At 35.9% G+C, this 17,671-nt stretch overlaps 1 protein-coding gene across 1 annotated transcript; it reads right to left on the bottom strand.

Annotated features, from left to right (window-relative positions):
* Nucleotides 1-14,580: 14,580 nt before the first annotated feature.
* On the bottom strand, nucleotides 14,581-17,460 carry LOC107764667 (uncharacterized). The gene is made up of 3 exons (XM_075244453.1): nucleotides 16,904-17,460; nucleotides 16,343-16,584; nucleotides 14,581-15,999 (listed from the first exon to the last, which is right to left on the bottom strand). Exons 1-3 carry the CDS (start codon nucleotides 17,144-17,146, stop codon nucleotides 15,603-15,605), a joined length of 882 nt encoding a protein of 293 aa, XP_075100554.1. The 5' UTR covers nucleotides 17,147-17,460; the 3' UTR covers nucleotides 14,581-15,602.
* Nucleotides 17,461-17,671: the final 211 nt, after the last annotated feature.

Here is a 17,671-nt window from a genome sequence, read left to right as displayed (position 1 = left end):
TCGATGGTGTCGGGACTCTCGGAATTTCTATATCATTATGGATTCTACATTTCAGTATAGGGAAGGTGAAAGACTAGCTTGAAATTCGCAGGAGGTCTCTTCGGAGAGAGTATCTCAGTTGTGGTATTTTGGGGTGCTTAAGAGAGCATTCGGTGGCTTATGAGCTTTAAGGCAGTGGTTTTATTCTAGGGTCTCAGGTGGTGATTTTTGTTGAGGATTGTGGTATTATGGCGAGGAGAAGTATCAATTTGAAAGTAATTCAGAAGAAACTCGGAGAAATAGGACAGCTTGGTAGTATGTTGGATCAGCATGGTAATGGATATTATCAGTTCTTTGGGTACTTCTGATGTGGTGGGTTTCTAAAGGTATTTCGTGGCAATGCTCTTGGGTTTTGACGACCTTCGTGGCTTGGTTGAGTTAGAGAGATTCAATTTTGTCAGCTGAGTTATGTGCAAATGGGCTTCAAAGAGTTCTCAATGGTTTCTATCATAGTTCGAGAAGTATATTTCCTACTGGTGTGTGAGGCATATTGCGTATAGTGATTTTCTCCTGAATGGGATCAAATGAAAAAGTTCTTGGCAAATTGAGTATGTAGTTGCTCATGACTCGGAGTGGATTACGGAGTTCTCGTATTTTATTTTTCATATGATGGCATGGTATATGTGGTGTGTTGAATGGGATGTAGATTTGTATGAGCAAGGTCATAGTTCAGTTTTGAAGGGAAGGCCATGAGTCCTTAGGCAGCATGGATAGTTTCAGATGACTACGTATATGATATTACTATTTGGTATGGCTTTATGAGAGTATACATTTCAGAAAGGGCAATGTGTTTTGATTTATGGATACTTTATTGGTATAGTAGCGCTCTCCTAATTGATCGACTGCTGATATTCGAATTTTGCTATGTGGCACGAAAGAATTTAGAAGTATTCCTCATGGGATGATCGTGTATGAGAGATGTGTAGGTATTCGGTCGGTGGAGTTGGAGATCAGATATGGTGATTCGTATGTTCTGTGGATTTGGAGACTAGGAGTTCTATGAGTAGATTCTTTCATGGTTATGGACTGTGAAGATGTGGGCAAAGCTAGCCAGATGATAGTATGTGTTATGATTCAGTCATTGTGGATTTTCAGAGGGTTATTTATCTATTGTGGGTGGTGAGAGTTGATTTGGGGTCCATTGTTAGGCCCAATATAGAGGTGTGTTCTGCACCAGGTCAGATTTGTTAACTCCGAACTGGTATTGTTGAGGGATGTGTCATTCAGTTTTTGTGGAGCTTATTCATGTTGTGAAATGATCTGTGAGTTACTCTTATGCTACGAGGAGTTGTGATTCTTTGGTTATATGCACATATGGTGCGGTTCTATTGGGGCCTTATAGCGGAATTTGAGCGAGAAGATATTAGGTATTGCTTGGTTGATGTCGTATTGGTTATGCTCTTTCGGGTTTCGTGTGGCATTGTGTCATTTGCTTCTCCATGGTTATGGTAATGCACGTTGGGTGCTTGACGTCGAATTTTGCATGGTTATTGATTTTCAGCAGGGTGGCTCGAGGTATATAATATGGACCAGCATTTGGATGGGGTCACGCATGTACCAGAGTTGTATTGAGGTGCGATACTTTGTGTGAGACTCGTGTGTTTTGATTTTTTGGTGTGTAATGGGTTCTTAGCATTTCATTGTGTTGGTACCCGTTGAGCTTGCAGGATGGTTCTCTTGTTTGAGTCATTTTTCATGTTTAAGTACATTTGGAATGTTGCTTATTGGTGCATGGATTGCACGGGTTGTGGTTTTAGATTGTATTGAGGTGCCATGTCACCGAGTGGTCGTGTTAGATGAGATGAGGTCATTGGACCTAGAATAGAGACTATCGGAATTGATTACAACAATGTTGGAAGGATAATATCGAAAGTCGGCTCAGAAAATTTGCTATAGTTCTTGTCAAAGGAGAGGAAGATTTCCACAACCGGTTGATCTGATGAATGGTTATGAGTTTCAGTGTGTTTCTTTCATCGTTAGCAGTGTATGAAGGTGTTAGCACGAGGCTCTATTTGATAAGAGGTTTATTACCGATATTGGGTTGTTTTGAGCAACTACTATGATTATAAATTATCGCTACGAGTGTTTGAGTTATGTGGTATATCATGTGATTTCATCTTGAGTTATGACTATGGTTGGATACAGCTTATTCACACTTATACAGTGTGGATGCGAGATTCTGATCTTATAGAAAATTTCGGATGTGGAAATTGGATTCTAAGGCTTATGGGCTAGGTTGGATTAAGAAATTTCAGTCATGTTATGTTATCAGACCTATATGGGATAGGGTGACGTGGGATCACCGCCGGTATGTGCAGTGAGGTTACATAACGATTTGATGGTTTTTGGAACAACACTAGGCACGTTCAAGGACGAATGAATGTTTAAGTGAGGGAGGATGTAACGACCCGACCGGTTGTTTGAGCATTTGTACTTCGCTCAGTTGTTTGAGGGTATAAGTAGCTGTGTATGATGTATTATGACTTATGTGAATCGTTGGTTCTAGTTTTCAGGTTATTCGGAATTGATTTGGAAGTATGATTCTCAGCTTGAAGCTTTAAATTTGAAAAGTTCGACCAAATTTGACTTTTTAGTACGTGACCTCAAATTGGATTTCTGATGGTTCCATTAGCTCCATTTGGTATTTTGGACATAGAAGCACGTCCAGATTGTGATTTGGAGGTCCGTAGTTGAATTTGGTTCGAAATGGCAAAAAGTTGGATTTTTGGAAAGTTTGACCGGGAGTAAACTTTTTGATATCGAGGTCGGATTTTGATTTCAGAAGTTGGAGCAGGTTCGTAATGTTAAATGTGACTTGTGTGCAAAATTTGAGGTCAATCGAACGAGATTTGATAGGTTTCGGCATCGGTTGTGTGTGAAGTTTCAAAGTTCAATGATTTTGAATTGAGGTGTGACTCGTCGTTTCGATGTTGTTATGTGTGTTTTGAGGCCTCGAGTAAGTCCATGTTATGTTATGGGATTTGTTGGTATGTTTGGACGGGTTCCCAAGGGGCTCGAGTGAGTATCGGATTGATTCCGAAGCATTTTGGAAATTTTGGCTAAGGTGTATCATAGTTGGTTCTGGTGTTTCCGTATCTGTGAAAGTATGGGCGCAGATGTGAGTCCGTAGATGCAGACAATTGATCGCAGAAGCGAGGTTTAGCGCAGATACATGTTTGACTTCGCACCTACAAGTGCACAGTAGCGGAAATGGTTCCACGTGCGAGGGTCGCCCAGTGAGTTGTGGTAGCGAAAGCGAAGTAGTGACCCCAGATGCGGTGATCGCATATGCGAAATATTGACCGCTTATGCAGAAGTGCTAGGCAGAGTTATAAAAATCGAGGATTTTGTTCTTTCTTCATATTTTGAGATGTAGGACTCGGATTGAGGCGATTTTTGGAGCAAACTTCATCACAAGGATTGGGGTAAATTCTCTCTACTCAATTTTGATTACATTTCATGAATCTATCTTCATTTTTAGCAATTGGTCGATGAATTAAAAGAGGAAATTGGGGGTTTTGGCCTAAAGTTTCATAATATGAATTTTTGAGTTTTGAACATCGATTTGGAGTCGTATTTGTGTGAAACTAGTATGGTTAGACTCGTAATTGAATGAGTTGTCGGATTTTGTGAATTTTGTCGGATTCCGAGGGTGCAGGCCCGGGTGTGATTTTTGGCCGGATTTGGGATTTCGCTTAGGATTCGATCTTTATCAATTGTAATTGTTTCCTTGGGTTTTATCTCATATATTTGAGTTGTTTTTGGCTAGTTTTGAGCCATTCAGAGGTCGCTATGCGTGTGATGGCATTCTTGGAGCATCGCTTGGCTTGCTCGGTATTGGAATTGGCTTTTTTAACATAAGTAACTCTTCTAAACTTAGTGCTGAGGGTATGAAACTCCAAATTACGTGTTGTGTGATTGGTATTGAGGTGACGGGCGTGTGAGTGTGCACCCTGTGAATTGTGACTCTGTTGTTTCTTAGTCACAAAATATTGGCCCTATTTTGTTGATATCTATGTTTTCACCATGTGATAAAGTAAATGAGTTGTACATCATGCTATATATCATGTCTAGGCTTTATGCTGATATTGTTAGGACTCATAGTGGTCGTTTCTTACTGTCAAATTACTGATTTCATTGATATTTCGTATTCGGTCATATTCATGCATTCATATCATATCTCAGTCTCAGTTGTTTTGTATTGATACATCATACCATTGTTGTCAGGCTAGTTTCATGACATTGAGAGCTCGTGAGACTGGAGAGATTGATGATTGAGTGAGGCCGAGGGCCTGATTATGAGGATATTTATGGGATAGGGTTGTACGTCACAACATATTTTATTAATTTTTGACTGAGTGAAGCCGATGGCCTGATTGATTTATGCCATGATTAGCTTGTTATAGCGCTTGGGTAGAAGGAGCCCCTCCGGAGTCTGCACACCCCTAGTGAGCGCAGATACCTACTGAGTGTGAGTGCCGAGTGATTAGGAGGACTGAGTGGCTGTGAGGACTGAGTGACTAGGAGGACTGAATGAATTGATACTCTGAGATTATGCATATGGTTTTATTACTAAGTCGAATTGCATTTGACGTGCACATGACATACATGCATAGAGATGCATTTTTCCTCATGTTGTACGGTATTACGTCATTTATGACTTTTCACACACATTGATGTGGTTATAGAGAGGTATTTCACACATGCTATCTGGGAATAAAATGAAACATCATATTTACTATTGAAAGGATTTTTGGGAAAAAGTTACAGTTTTCAAACTTACTCATATTTTGACGATTTCGGTAAAGGATTTGGACTTTCATTGGTATACTTGAAAAGTGGAACTGCCTTCGGAATATTGTGAAAAACTGAGCATTTTATCTCTGAGTTACTTCCTTATCTATATATGCTCTACATTGTTATGAACTGTTGTTGGTTATTGGTGTTGGATGTTGATACCCAATTTTTTCTTATATAATTTCAATATGCAAAATACTTTCAAAATAGCATATATATATATATATATATATATATATATATATATATATATATATATATATATATATATATATATATATATATATTTTAGATCCATGTCTTTTCCGGCTAGATCGGTAACTTTTCGAAGTTTTTCTCACTTTTCTGGGTTCTCTGAAACCCTAACCTTTAAGATCTTTCAATTTTCTTTCAGATCTATCTTAGATCTGTGTATGTTATGAATCCCTTAAGTGTTTTCCTCAAAGCTTTTCTGATTTTTTTCAAAGCGACTCTCCGTCTTAAAAAATTAGGGTTTCTTAGACTCTTTTTAAAAGATCTTTTCTCCTATTTTCAGTGTTGTTTTAGGATTTAACTATGTTTAAACGGTTTGTTTATGTTCTTCTTCAACCTGGTTCATCGTGTTTAAAACCCTAAGTATTTTGGTTTCATCCGAGTTTTGGAAACTGTCTTTGTTTGTCTTGTATGTATACTGGTTTCGACTGAGTTCTTTGTGTTTAGATCCTTTTCTTCGTTTAACTTGACTAATTCTAAAGTTCTTACCTTTTTAACTCAGCTCTGTTAAAACCCTAATTTCCTGAAAATTCTTCTCACTTGTTACTGAGTGTTTTTAAAGAAGATCTTCTTTACCTGTTGATATGTGTTAGACTGTTTCCTTCATTTTTGGTTCTATGTGACTACTTGACTATGTTGAGTACTATGCTTCGAGTAGGTTCTTTTACTACTGAGCCCTAGCCTACTCCTGTTACTACTGTATGTTTGTATTGCTTCTTTTGTCAATATGGTTGGCCTTGCATGACTGATACTCTTGTTAATTCTTCTCTATTTATATGGCGAAGTGCAGAATCATGATTCTTTCTTGATTGATCTTGATTGATTGCGAAGGTTTTCTTATAAACCCTTAATTCCACCCATTTGTTTGAATTGATTGATTCCTTTCCTTTATTTGTCGTGATATTGTACCCATGCTGAATCTTTTACCCAATTAAGTATATTTTGTACTTAGACTCAATTTATTTACTCTATATTTTTATTATCCCCTATATGGTCGAAAATCAATCTTTCTCAAATTGGTTTTCTTTCCTTAATTATTCCTGTCAGTATCCGTTTGAACAGTAATTCCTTGATTAAAGGAAAGTACTTGTATTAATTGATTCTGATTGTGATTATTTCTATGTTTGTGTTAAAACTTTACTTGTTACCTTATTTTCTACTCGTTTTCAAAGCTATAAATACCCTACCCTCTCTTCTCTAAAGACACGAACAACTGAGTTCAAAAACACACACTTACACACTCAAACTCTCTTTCTTTCTCTACTACTTGTGCTACTGCCATGTCTAGCCGGCTGGAAGCCAAGGCTGGACTTTGGAACCCTGATTACTTTTCTTTTCTGTACTTTGCTTCTTTGACTAGTATGTCCTAGTTTAATTTTAAAGCTCCAACAACAACATGCTTCTTTAATTGTTTCAGTTTCTCTCATTTTTGTCTACTTCTACTTGTGATTATGTTGTGAAACCTGCAGTCAAGTTACATTACCAGCATGCTATAATGTCTCCCTGTCCCCTTTAGATTAATGCACTCCCCTATGTATGTTTCAAGGCATACTTTGTCAGTCACTTATTGTGTACTTGCCATCCTAAGTCCCTATCCCTTCAATGTGCTTATGTTCTTTCTGACTAGCCTGTGATCATGCCAGTATCAGCTATTGTTTTGCATGTCCAACTAGTCTTAAGACCCTTGATAGGGTTATGTGTTTACAGTCAAATGTCTGTGTGTCCCAAACCCCTTGACCCCTTGTGTGACTACTGATTCTATGTGTGATCCCATATTGGTAGTTTTGGGTTTTGTTTACTACTACAATTACTTTCAATCACTTTTGTTACTAATTGCTTTTCAAAAAAATGGATTTGACAGTCCAGTTTTTACACAAACTCTTTTTCAAACTATGTCAAGCACTCTCACATATACTCTTAGAATACTAGGTTCTGCCCCTTTTGTGTGAGCCTTGCCTTGGGACCCTTGAGCTCCCTCTGAACTTGGACACATAAGAGCTGGCCCTTCCACACTGCACTTACTCTTGGTTATGCAATCTGGGTGTGAGCACTGCCCGGGATTCTTTGAGGTCCTTAAGGAACTCTGACACACCCAGACATGAGAAAGGCTTTTGGAACAATATTGGCATTGAAGTGGTTTATTATATAACTCAGAGAGGAAGTCAGGATCAGGCTTCCTATGGTTGTAACTTCTTATTTTTGCACTTCTTTTGTAATTCAATCATTTGGTCTGTAATAATTTCTAAACAACTCTGGGGGTGGATAGTGAAAAGGGAAGGGGTGACTATGCATGCTTTAGCTATCAAAAGGGTAGAAAACATGTTATTAGGTTTATATTCCTACTTGCGTAATAGAGACCATGCTTAGGACTCATTTTATGCATTAGAGATCATTATTGTTTTCAGCATGTCCATTTCACTATCACATTACTTAGAAAATCCTGCATTAAATGTGTTAATAATCGGTGTTTCTGGGATCATGTTCTTACTGCCATGCACACTTAGAGATCTTGTTTTACGCTAAACAACACTAACAAACATGTCATTTCTGTATATCCTGGAAATCATGTTCAAACATTGTAATATTTGTGCATATAGAAATCCTGCCTAGGATTCTGTATTATTTTGCATCTATGTATATTAGATACCATGTCTTTAGGATTTCATTCGCTTAAACACGCTTAGGCTAACTATGAATGCATAAAAGGAATAAAACAATTTTACTCAGTTTTTTTTAAAGGCAACTGGCTATAATTCTGTATGCTGAACATCTAGAACAACATGTTGTAGGTAATATAATAATCTCCAAACTATCTTAGCAATCTTGAATAACTACTAAACACTGCTTACGCCTAGGCAAGCCTTAGGTAATTACCTAAATAAAACTGGAGCTGCTTTTGTTTAATTATAAACTACTACAACCAGTAAGCAGGCCTGATTCGGACTTCTTTTCAGAGTTATATAATGAATTTGTTTCTGATTTAAACACCTTGCTTTAGGATTTTAAAATTCAAACCTTAACTGTGTATAAGTCATGCTATCTATGTGCACTGTTTGCGGAGGTATAACTGAGCCTTCTATTTGTTTATATGTTTCCCCTAATTGCAGTTTTATATGTTTTGTATGTCGCCTTAGCATTTTACCTTTAAACCTAAGAGCCAGCCTAGAACCTCCTTCTTATAGGAATAGGAGTCCTAGATTCCTCCGAGACTGATAGGAATGGGACGGGTAACAGCATGCAATAGAGGTCGAGACCAACCCTCGCTTTAATTACCTTAATAGGGCAGAAAATGGTAGATATGGATATGATGACCGGTGCGCTGATACCACGTGTATCCCCTCTTCTGAGGAGTGTCATACCGGGTATTGCATTGAAGTGATCCATATTACAAACAAACCTAGGACACCCCCTTTATTTTTATAAGTATGCTTAGACTATAACTCTTTTCAAAACCTTACTTTTATTAATCGTTTTTTCAAACACTTGTGTATTTAAACTTAAAATCCCCTATTACTTGGGCCTTATTTGTTTACTTGCTAATTGCACAAATTCACAAAAATTGTCTGGCCGGGAATCACACTAGTGGATCCTGAGGGGTGTCTAACACCTTCCCCTTAGGATAATTTCAAGCCCTTACCCTATCTCTGGTTATCAAACATAGTTGTAGTTAAACCTTATAGGTTCCCTAACGCACCTTAAAATCGTTAGGTGACGACTCTTCAAATACCCAATTCCCCAAAAGGAAATGAGTCATTACACCCCATGAATGTCGAAACCCGGACTCCTCTCCGCGGAGGGAAAAAAGGGGCGCGACATTGGACCCGGCCATGTTCCAGATCGTCACTGCTTTCAACCTAAGTTTAGTTTTATTTCTTATTGAGTACATGGGGTTGATTGTACTCATACTACACTTCCTGCACATTGCATGCAGATTTCGGATATCGATGTTGTTGTGTTCGACGGAAGCTGGATTGGAAGATGTACCGGTGTCCCGGTTGTAGCTGCCTCTTGTTCATGGTAGCCTTAGATTATATAACTCTGTTTATGTTCTTTACAAACAGAAGATGCATTTATTTTCTATCAGTTTTGAAATCTCTACTCTTAGAAGCTCATGATTTGTACTACCATTCCTTGGAAAATATATTAGATCTAGATAATTTATTATGTTTAATTGACCTGCTAATATTATTGAAAGTTATTAGTTGGCTTACCTACCGGGTTGGGTTAGGTGCCATCACGACTAGCGGATCTTAGGTCCTGATAATTTCATGCCCGCAAATCCCGATAGACAGGTTGAGAGTCATCCTAGTAGGCTATCAGCTCAATGGAAGGTGTTGGTGCACTGCACTTGCTCTGGAGTTGTCTATTTGGTCAGTATGATTTAGACATATATTGATTAGTATGGTGGGGCGTTGTCCCGACTTTTATGACATTTATGTACTCTTAGAGGCTTGTAGATAGATTTCATGCCTGCAATATTCTTTGTCTTACCTTTAACATCCATCACTGTGTTGAACAAATTGTCAAAATAATTCTTCTCAATATGCATGACATCAAGGTTGTGACGGAGAAGATTATCCTTCCAATAAGGCAACTCCCAAAATATACTCTGTTTGGTCCAATTATGAGTAACACCGTATCCGGGGAATCTATGCGGTGGAACTTCAGTAACTTTGCTGAAGTTCTGGACCCTCTCCCAAATTTAATCACCTGAAAGTATCGGAGGTGGATAATCATATTCCAGCTTATTCTTTTTGAAAGCATTTTTCATCCTTCTAAACTCATGACCGTCGGGCAACAATTGACGATGACAATCAAACCATGATTGCTTTCGGCCATGTTTCAAAGTGAACGCTTTACTATTTTCCATGCAGTAAGGACAAGCTAGCTTCCCAGCAGTCATCCACCCAGACAACATTCCATACGCAGGAAAATCATTAATTGTCCACATTAAATTAGCACGCAAATTGAAATTCTGCTTGGTTGATATGTCATATATTTCAACACCATCGTACCACAATTGTTTTAGCTCATCAATCAAAGGCTGAAAATATACATCTATCAAACTTTTCGAATTACGTGGACCGGGGATAATACAATTTAAGAATATATATGGACTAGTCATGCACAACTCGGGTAGTAGATTATAAGGTGTAAGAAAGACAGGCCAACATGAATACGGTGTCGCAGATACAGAAAAAGGCGTGAAGCCATCCACACACAGACCTAACCGAATGTTCCTTGGTTCACTAGCAAAACATGGATATGTCCTATCAAAGTGCTTCCAAGCTTCTCCATCTGAAGGATGGCATATAACACCAGGTGGTCTTCTATTTTCAAAGTGTCATCTCATATGAGGAACAGGTTTCATCGATGCATATAACCTCTTTAGCTTAGGTATAAGAGGTAAATAATGCATCGCCTTGATAGCGACCATCTTCCCGCTGGAAAGCCTCTTGAAACGAGACTTTCCACAAAATTTACAACTGCTTAAATTTGCATCATCTTTATAATATAACATGCAACCATCTTCACAACAATCAATTCTCATTGACGAAAGTCCTAACTTAGAAACTAATCTCTTTGCCTTATAGAAATCAACAGGTAATTCGATTTCCTCGTCAACTAGTTCACGCATAAGGTCAATGAAAGAATCCATGGCTGCTTGAGAAATATTCCAATCAGATTTGATACTTAGTAATCTAACTGCAACAGACAACTCAGAGTGCGGACGTCCTTCACGTAGTGGACGACTAGCTTCCTCTAATTGTTCATAAAAATGTCGTGCTTCATCATTAGGAGTTTGTTCAACATTTTCGTTGGGCTCACCCCCAAAGTGCATTCCAAAAGCATTCGCAACCATATCATGAATTCTGGAATCACTATTTCTATTCTCCCTCGACCTACTACTTTCACCAACAACCATGTTATGAAATATCCCATGGCTACCATCCATCTCTCCATTATTAGTCCACACAAAGTAATTCGCTATAAACCCCACCATATAAAGATGAACCTTAACTTCCTCCGGTTTTCCAAACTTCATACAGTCGCACTTAACACAAGGGCACCTAATTACTCCTTCTTTTATGTATGGCGGAAGTGACATTGCATGTCTAATAAAGTCCTCAACCCCTTCTACAAAATCCTCCCGCAATCCCCGCCGATTAGGATAATTCCTATTGTACATCCAAGAACGATGTTCCATCTATTTAAATAAAGCAAGAACAAATTAAATTAGTTAATTCATAGCCTAATCTTTTTTTAGTTAACTAAAAGTCCAATTCATATCCTATTATTGTTGCTTCATAAAATGAAATTTAACCCCATATATAAATTAGTCTACCTAAATAGTTAATTTATTTGAACCCTAAAAGTATTAATAAGAACCCTAAAAATTGCAAATAATATATAACATGGAGAAATTGAACCCTGGCATGGAGAAATTGAACCCTAACATGGAGAAATTAAACCCTAACATGGAATTAACTTTGAACTAAACATAGTTGAACAAATAATATATAACTTTGAACCCTAATATATTGGAATTGAACCCCTAAAATCACTGTTTTCGGAAAAATAAAAGAAAGGAGAGAGAAACTAACCTTGGGAGTGGAGGTCGCCGGAATTTGCTACTGCCGTCAGGGGTCGCCGGTGGCGGGGGCGTCGCTGCTGCTGGAAGTCGGATGGGGGAAGGGGTTTTGAGTGTTAGAGGAGAAAGATTTTTATTTGGGGAATAATTTTGAAAGAATGGACCTGAAACCCGTTTTGGCTCCTGTTAAAAAAAATAGCGACCAAACTTGGTCGCTATTTTGGTAGCCAAATTATTTTTGACTGTTTGACCAAAATAGCGACCAACGTTGGTCGCCATTTTTGACCGTTTGACCAAAATGGCGACCAACTTTGGTCGCTATATTTGAAAATAAATAAATAAAATAATTATTTTCCTTTATATATATATATATATATATATATATCCTACAAAAGCGACCAACTTTGGTCGCCTTTTGGTCAAACGGTCAAAAATGACGACCAACGTTGGTCGCTATTTTGGTCAAACAGTCTATACTTAGTGCATAGTATAGCGTAAGTATATATATTATATATATATATAAGCTATATTCGATACGGTATTACCTAATACACTTATACTTAGTGCATAGTATAGCGTAAGTACATATTATATATATATATATATATAGTATAGCGTAAGTACATATATTATATATATATAAGCTGTATTCGATACAGTATTACCTAATACACTTATACTTAGTGCATAGTATAGCGTAAGTACATATATTATATATATAAGCTGTATTCGATACAGTATTACCTAATACACTTATACTTAGTGCATAGTATAGCGTAAATACATATATTATATATATATAAGCTGTATTCGATATAGTATTACCTAATACACTTATACTTAGTGCATAGTATACCTAATACACTTATACTTAGTGCACAGTATAGCGTAAATACATATATTATATATATATAAGTTGTATTCGATACAGTATTACCTAATACACTTATACTTAGTGCATAGTATAGCGTAAATACATATATTATATATATATATATATATATAAGCTGTATTCGATATAGTATTACCTAATACACTTATACTTAGTGCATAGTATAGCGTAAGTACATATATTATATATATATATATATAAGTTGTATTCGATACAGTATTACCTAATACACTTATACTTAGTGCATAGTATAGCGTAAGTACATATATTATATATATATATATAAGCTGTATTCGATACAGTATTACCTAATACACTTATACTTAGTGCATAGTATAGCGTAAGTACATATATTATATATATATATATATATATATATATATATATAAGCTATATTCGATACAGTATTACCTAATACACTTATACTTAGTGCATAGTATAGCGTAAGTACATATTATATATATATATATATATATATATATATAAAAGCTATATTCGATACAGTATTACCTAATACACTTATACTTAGTGCATAGTATAGCGTAAGTACATATATTATATATATAAGCTATATTCGATACAGTATTACCTAATACACTTATACTTAGTGCATAGTATATAGCGTAAGTATATATATATTATATATATAGACACACACGCCCGCTTCGTAGTACTATTCATCCCTTGTATTACAAAAGTATTAACGACTTACATTTATATTATTTACATAGTAAATACAAAAGTGATTTTTTATTTTGACCATATAGAGACCAACTTTGGTCGCTAACAGTAAATGAATTTAATTTAGCGACCAAATTTGGTCACTAACAGTACATGAATTTAATTTAGCGACCAAATTTGGTCACTAAATTTTAATCAGATTTATTTATATTTTATATAATATTTAAATTAATAATAAAAATTGTTAAACGTTAGAACTGGGTCCCACATTGGCGACCAACGTTGGTCTCTATTTCATTAAGCGACCAACTTTGGTCGCTAGCTTTTGAATTATATTTATTTATATTTTAATTTTTTAAAAAATAAATATATATTTATTAAAATATTATAACTGGGTCCCATGTTAGCGACCAATGTTGGTCGCTATCAACTTATCCTTCAATTAGCGACCAACGTTGGTCACAAGTTTTAAATTATATATATTTATATTTTATAAGTTTTATAAAATAATAATAAAATTATTAATAAATTTAATGTGGGTCCCACTTTAGCGACCAATATTGGTCGTTAATCTCAGTATATATTTGACCAAGCAAGTCTGACCAGTTCAGTCAACAATTTGACTAAATTTGCGGCCAAATAGTGACCAAAAGTATTTCAAATATTTTTTTATTATTTTCGACAGTTTGACGACCAACTTTGGTCGCTTTTCTTGACAGACCAAATTTGGTCGCTAATTTTTTATCGCTTTTTCCCGGATTTCTAGTAGTGATTCTTGCAAATATAATTAGTAAGTTTGGATTTAACTAGACTCTGTCTAACTAGAAGGGCTGTCATAATTTACACTACTGTGCCAACAAGTATTTCCAGTAAAAGAAGTTCCAATGGTGTTTAATCTTACGGTTATCAATCATATTAAAAATGATAGCTACAAGTACTTGTAATCACCATTGAACAAAATAAGCAAATCCCATAATCAGGTTATTCATAGGAACCATAGAAACAGTATGCATACCTTTTAAAATTAGTAAGTCAATTTCATAACAATAAGTTAAAAGCAGACATATGAATCACTGAGTTTATATATTTGATAATATACTTCACATGGATTCAACTTTAAAAGCATTCTGAAGCAAATCAAGCCCATATAACAAAGAATTTACGTACAAGTGTCAGTTTAAGTCCTTTAAAGAATTCATTTACATGACGACATGGAGAGTATTTCATCCTTTTACTTGCTGAATCCACAGCGCCAACATGATCATGAAATCAAATGATTATCAAATATATTGTTGGTCATCAACACATAAAATCAATTTACATCTGCTTCGTTATTATTATTAACAGTAATTGTGAAATTTCTTAAATACATAATTAGGGTTCACAAAATTGAGGAAACTTTAATTTTAACGGAGAATCATTAGTTCCTAAACTTGTGCTCTTGATACCGCATGTAAGTATTTTTCATGTTCTAGATTGTGGTTCATAAGCAACAACAGCAACATCAACAACCTAGTATAATCTCAACAGTGCGGTCTGGAAGGGTAGTGTGTACGCAGACCTTACCTCTACCCTAGGGTAGAAAGGCTATTTCTGATACACTCTCGACATACCTCCCTCCAAGTGAGGTTGTTTCCGATACACTCTCGACATCCTTCCCTCCAAGAATTCCCCACCTTGCTCTTGGGTGACTCGAACTCAGAACCTCTTGGTTGGAAGTGAAGGGTGCTCACTACTAGAGCAACCCACTCTTGTCAAATTGTGGTTCATAAGCAATTTATGTAAAATCCTATCAATTATTTAGAACTGTCAAACTATATGATTTTCATATAAAATGCATAAATCAAAAAACATACCCGATTCCATTGATAATTCGCAGCGAAATTATATGACCTTTACTTGTGACTTAAAAAGTTCTTTCTCTCTTTTCTTTCTGCTTTCTTTCAGAACAATAATGATGGACCCGTAGTTTAACGCATAATCCCACTTTCTATCATAGTGGGGAGTGGGGAGTTTTAATCAAAATTAACTTCCCCAAGTAGCCAAAAGAAATTTAGCAAATTTAATTTAATATTTATTAAACCCAAAATAACTTGTAACCAACGTGGGCCATATTTTACAATAAGTTCTTTTAGAGATCCCAACAGAAAATTCTTTTGATATCAAAAGGTGTAGTACTTACACTTAGAAACAGTCATGTCTATAAACAAAAAAGGGAGTTGGTAAAAACTTATATACAAATCAATCTTGTAGGAAAACAGTAAAAACATACAAGATTTTTTTCCTCAGCTCTTGGACGAACTTGAAATGCATTTTTAGGATGGAGAAATTCAGAAGTCTTGTGTTTCTTCAAACCAAGTATAAATACTTATCAAAGTCAGAAAGGTACTGTGCTAATGAAGTAGTATGTTCATTACTCTGAGCTGTTGTTGAAATTGGATTTTCATTAGGAACAGGTCTAATGATAGTTCGAGGAGATGTTGGTGGAGATGCAAAAAGCATAGAGGTTTCTAGGACTTGACGACTTATACTTTCTTGATGAAGCAATAGTCTTTGTGCTCTTAGTGCTATCATGTATAAACCAGCCGCCAAGAAAACTGTCAGTAGACCAAAAACTCCAGCAGCTGAGAATAATCCTTGTCCTACTACTAAACAACTTTCCTTTGCTATTTCCCAATTTTTTAGATGTCCAGACTCTACACTTAGCCCTATTAGTAACAATATCTCCGCAACAGCAAAAGAAACCCTGTTATAAGATTGAAATACTACACGCATTAATGATGTTTTAAAACTCTAGTTTAACAAAAGCTAGATATTATAGTATGTTATTGTTAGGATATTTGCAAAATGGAAAAACAAGATTGAAACCAGGGGTGGATCGAATATTTTAGTACATCTTAACATATCTCACCTCAGCCCAAGTAATTTTTAGGCATGTCAATGACCTGCCCATTTATTGACTCAACCCATTTTGACCCGTCCAAAATCGGCTCAACCCGACTATTTGACACCCCTAATTTTCTCATATCTCAAGTTATATGTTAACATCATTTTAAGATGATTAGAAGGAAAGGTGACATTATACATACCATGTGGAAACAAAGAAGAAGCCAGCTTGCCAAACAAGAGAGTTGAGAGAATCAGAATGAGGATCCCAATAAAGTATATGAGGAGGAGTTGCTTTGCTCACAACAATCAACAAATATGTGTGCTCAATCACCATGGCAATAGCCAGAGCCAAAAATGCAGCAGAAGCACACAGTAGAGGTATTTTCCCTCTACCACTATATGTGCATTCATTTCTCCCTCCTCCTTTCCCACTCAATATCACCTGCAATTTCCATTTAACACAAGTATTTTTCAATTCCAATATGCAACAATTCACTGTTCTAAAAGATGCTTTTAACTAAAATTGGCCTTCTTTCATGAACCTTTCCCTGTTTTCAACAGAAATTGTGGTACATCTTTTTGAGAGAAATTATGTAGCATAATTTAACTTCTTACAAAAATCAGGTTACCTAAAAGATAACGATAAAGTAAATTTGAAACATAAAGTAAATTACATGTTGCAATATGTTAAGACATACTTATAGTATACAGTTCTTTTACACCATCTGCGTATATAAGTTAAATACGAAAAAGAAACCTACTTGAGAATGTGTGGCTTCGGCAATGAGGGAGAGAATGAAGCAGAGGAGGCCAAGAAGTATTGACAAGACCATAAGAAATGCACCCATTTTGCTACCTAAATTGGTACTAGGGCGACTTGGCGCAAGATCTGCATGAGTCACAGCCATTCCAGCAACAACAGGAAGATCAATTTGGTCAAGTTCAAAATTAATGGATGGTACAGAAGACAAAAAATAAAGATTGTACTCTGTCGAATTAGCCATAAAGAGAAAAAGTTTTAGAATTGCTTGGAACAAAGGTTGCTTAAAGGCCAAATATTCCTTTGTACGTTCTTGAGCTTTCCATGTAAGTTTTCACACACAAGGTTGTCATTATTGAAAGCTTTTTCAAGTTTGAAGCTTAATCTAAACCCAAAAAGGTACTACTTTATTCAGATTATTAACTAAAGCTATAGCCAGAAAATATAATTTAGATCAATGTGGTACAATGCTTTTGTAAAATTAAACCTTTTATTGTGATCCAGAAAGGGAAAGAACAACGTATTAGTGAAAAGAAGCTTTATTTCAAATTGATCTTCTGAAATATTAATGCATGGCTTTTCGAAAGATTATTTGATTGATTTAGCAATTGAGTAGTATTTTATACAATAAAAAACTTTAAGTGGAATATATTGACTTAAGTACTACTGCAAATTCTTGAATGACCTTACATCATTTGCCGACCCAGATAGCACGACGCAGGCATCTTATTTTCTTTACCAACTTTTGCACTCAACGAATAATATTTCT

Source organism: Nicotiana tabacum, chromosome 22 (genome assembly GCF_000715075.1).
Source record: "Nicotiana tabacum cultivar K326 chromosome 22, ASM71507v2, whole genome shotgun sequence".
Lineage (NCBI taxonomy): Eukaryota > Viridiplantae > Streptophyta > Magnoliopsida > Solanales > Solanaceae > Nicotiana > Nicotiana tabacum.
This window is presented reverse-complemented; position numbering and strand designations above follow the sequence as displayed.

What these genes read in the sequence shown, in the direction of transcription:
- LOC107764667 (XM_075244453.1), bottom strand. Translation starts at nt 17,146, where the DNA reads ATGGCTAATTCGACAGAGTACAATCTTTATTTTTTGTCTTCTGTACCA. An exon ending in CCGAAGCCACACATTCTCAA is followed by an intron (nt 16,585 to 16,903) that starts GTAGGTTTCTTT and finishes TGGAAATTGCAG; the next exon opens with GTGATATTGAGTGGGAAAGG. An exon ending in TTCTTCTTTGTTTCCACATG is followed by an intron (nt 16,000 to 16,342) that starts GTATGTATAATG and finishes ATCTTATAACAG; the next exon opens with GGTTTCTTTTGCTGTTGCGG.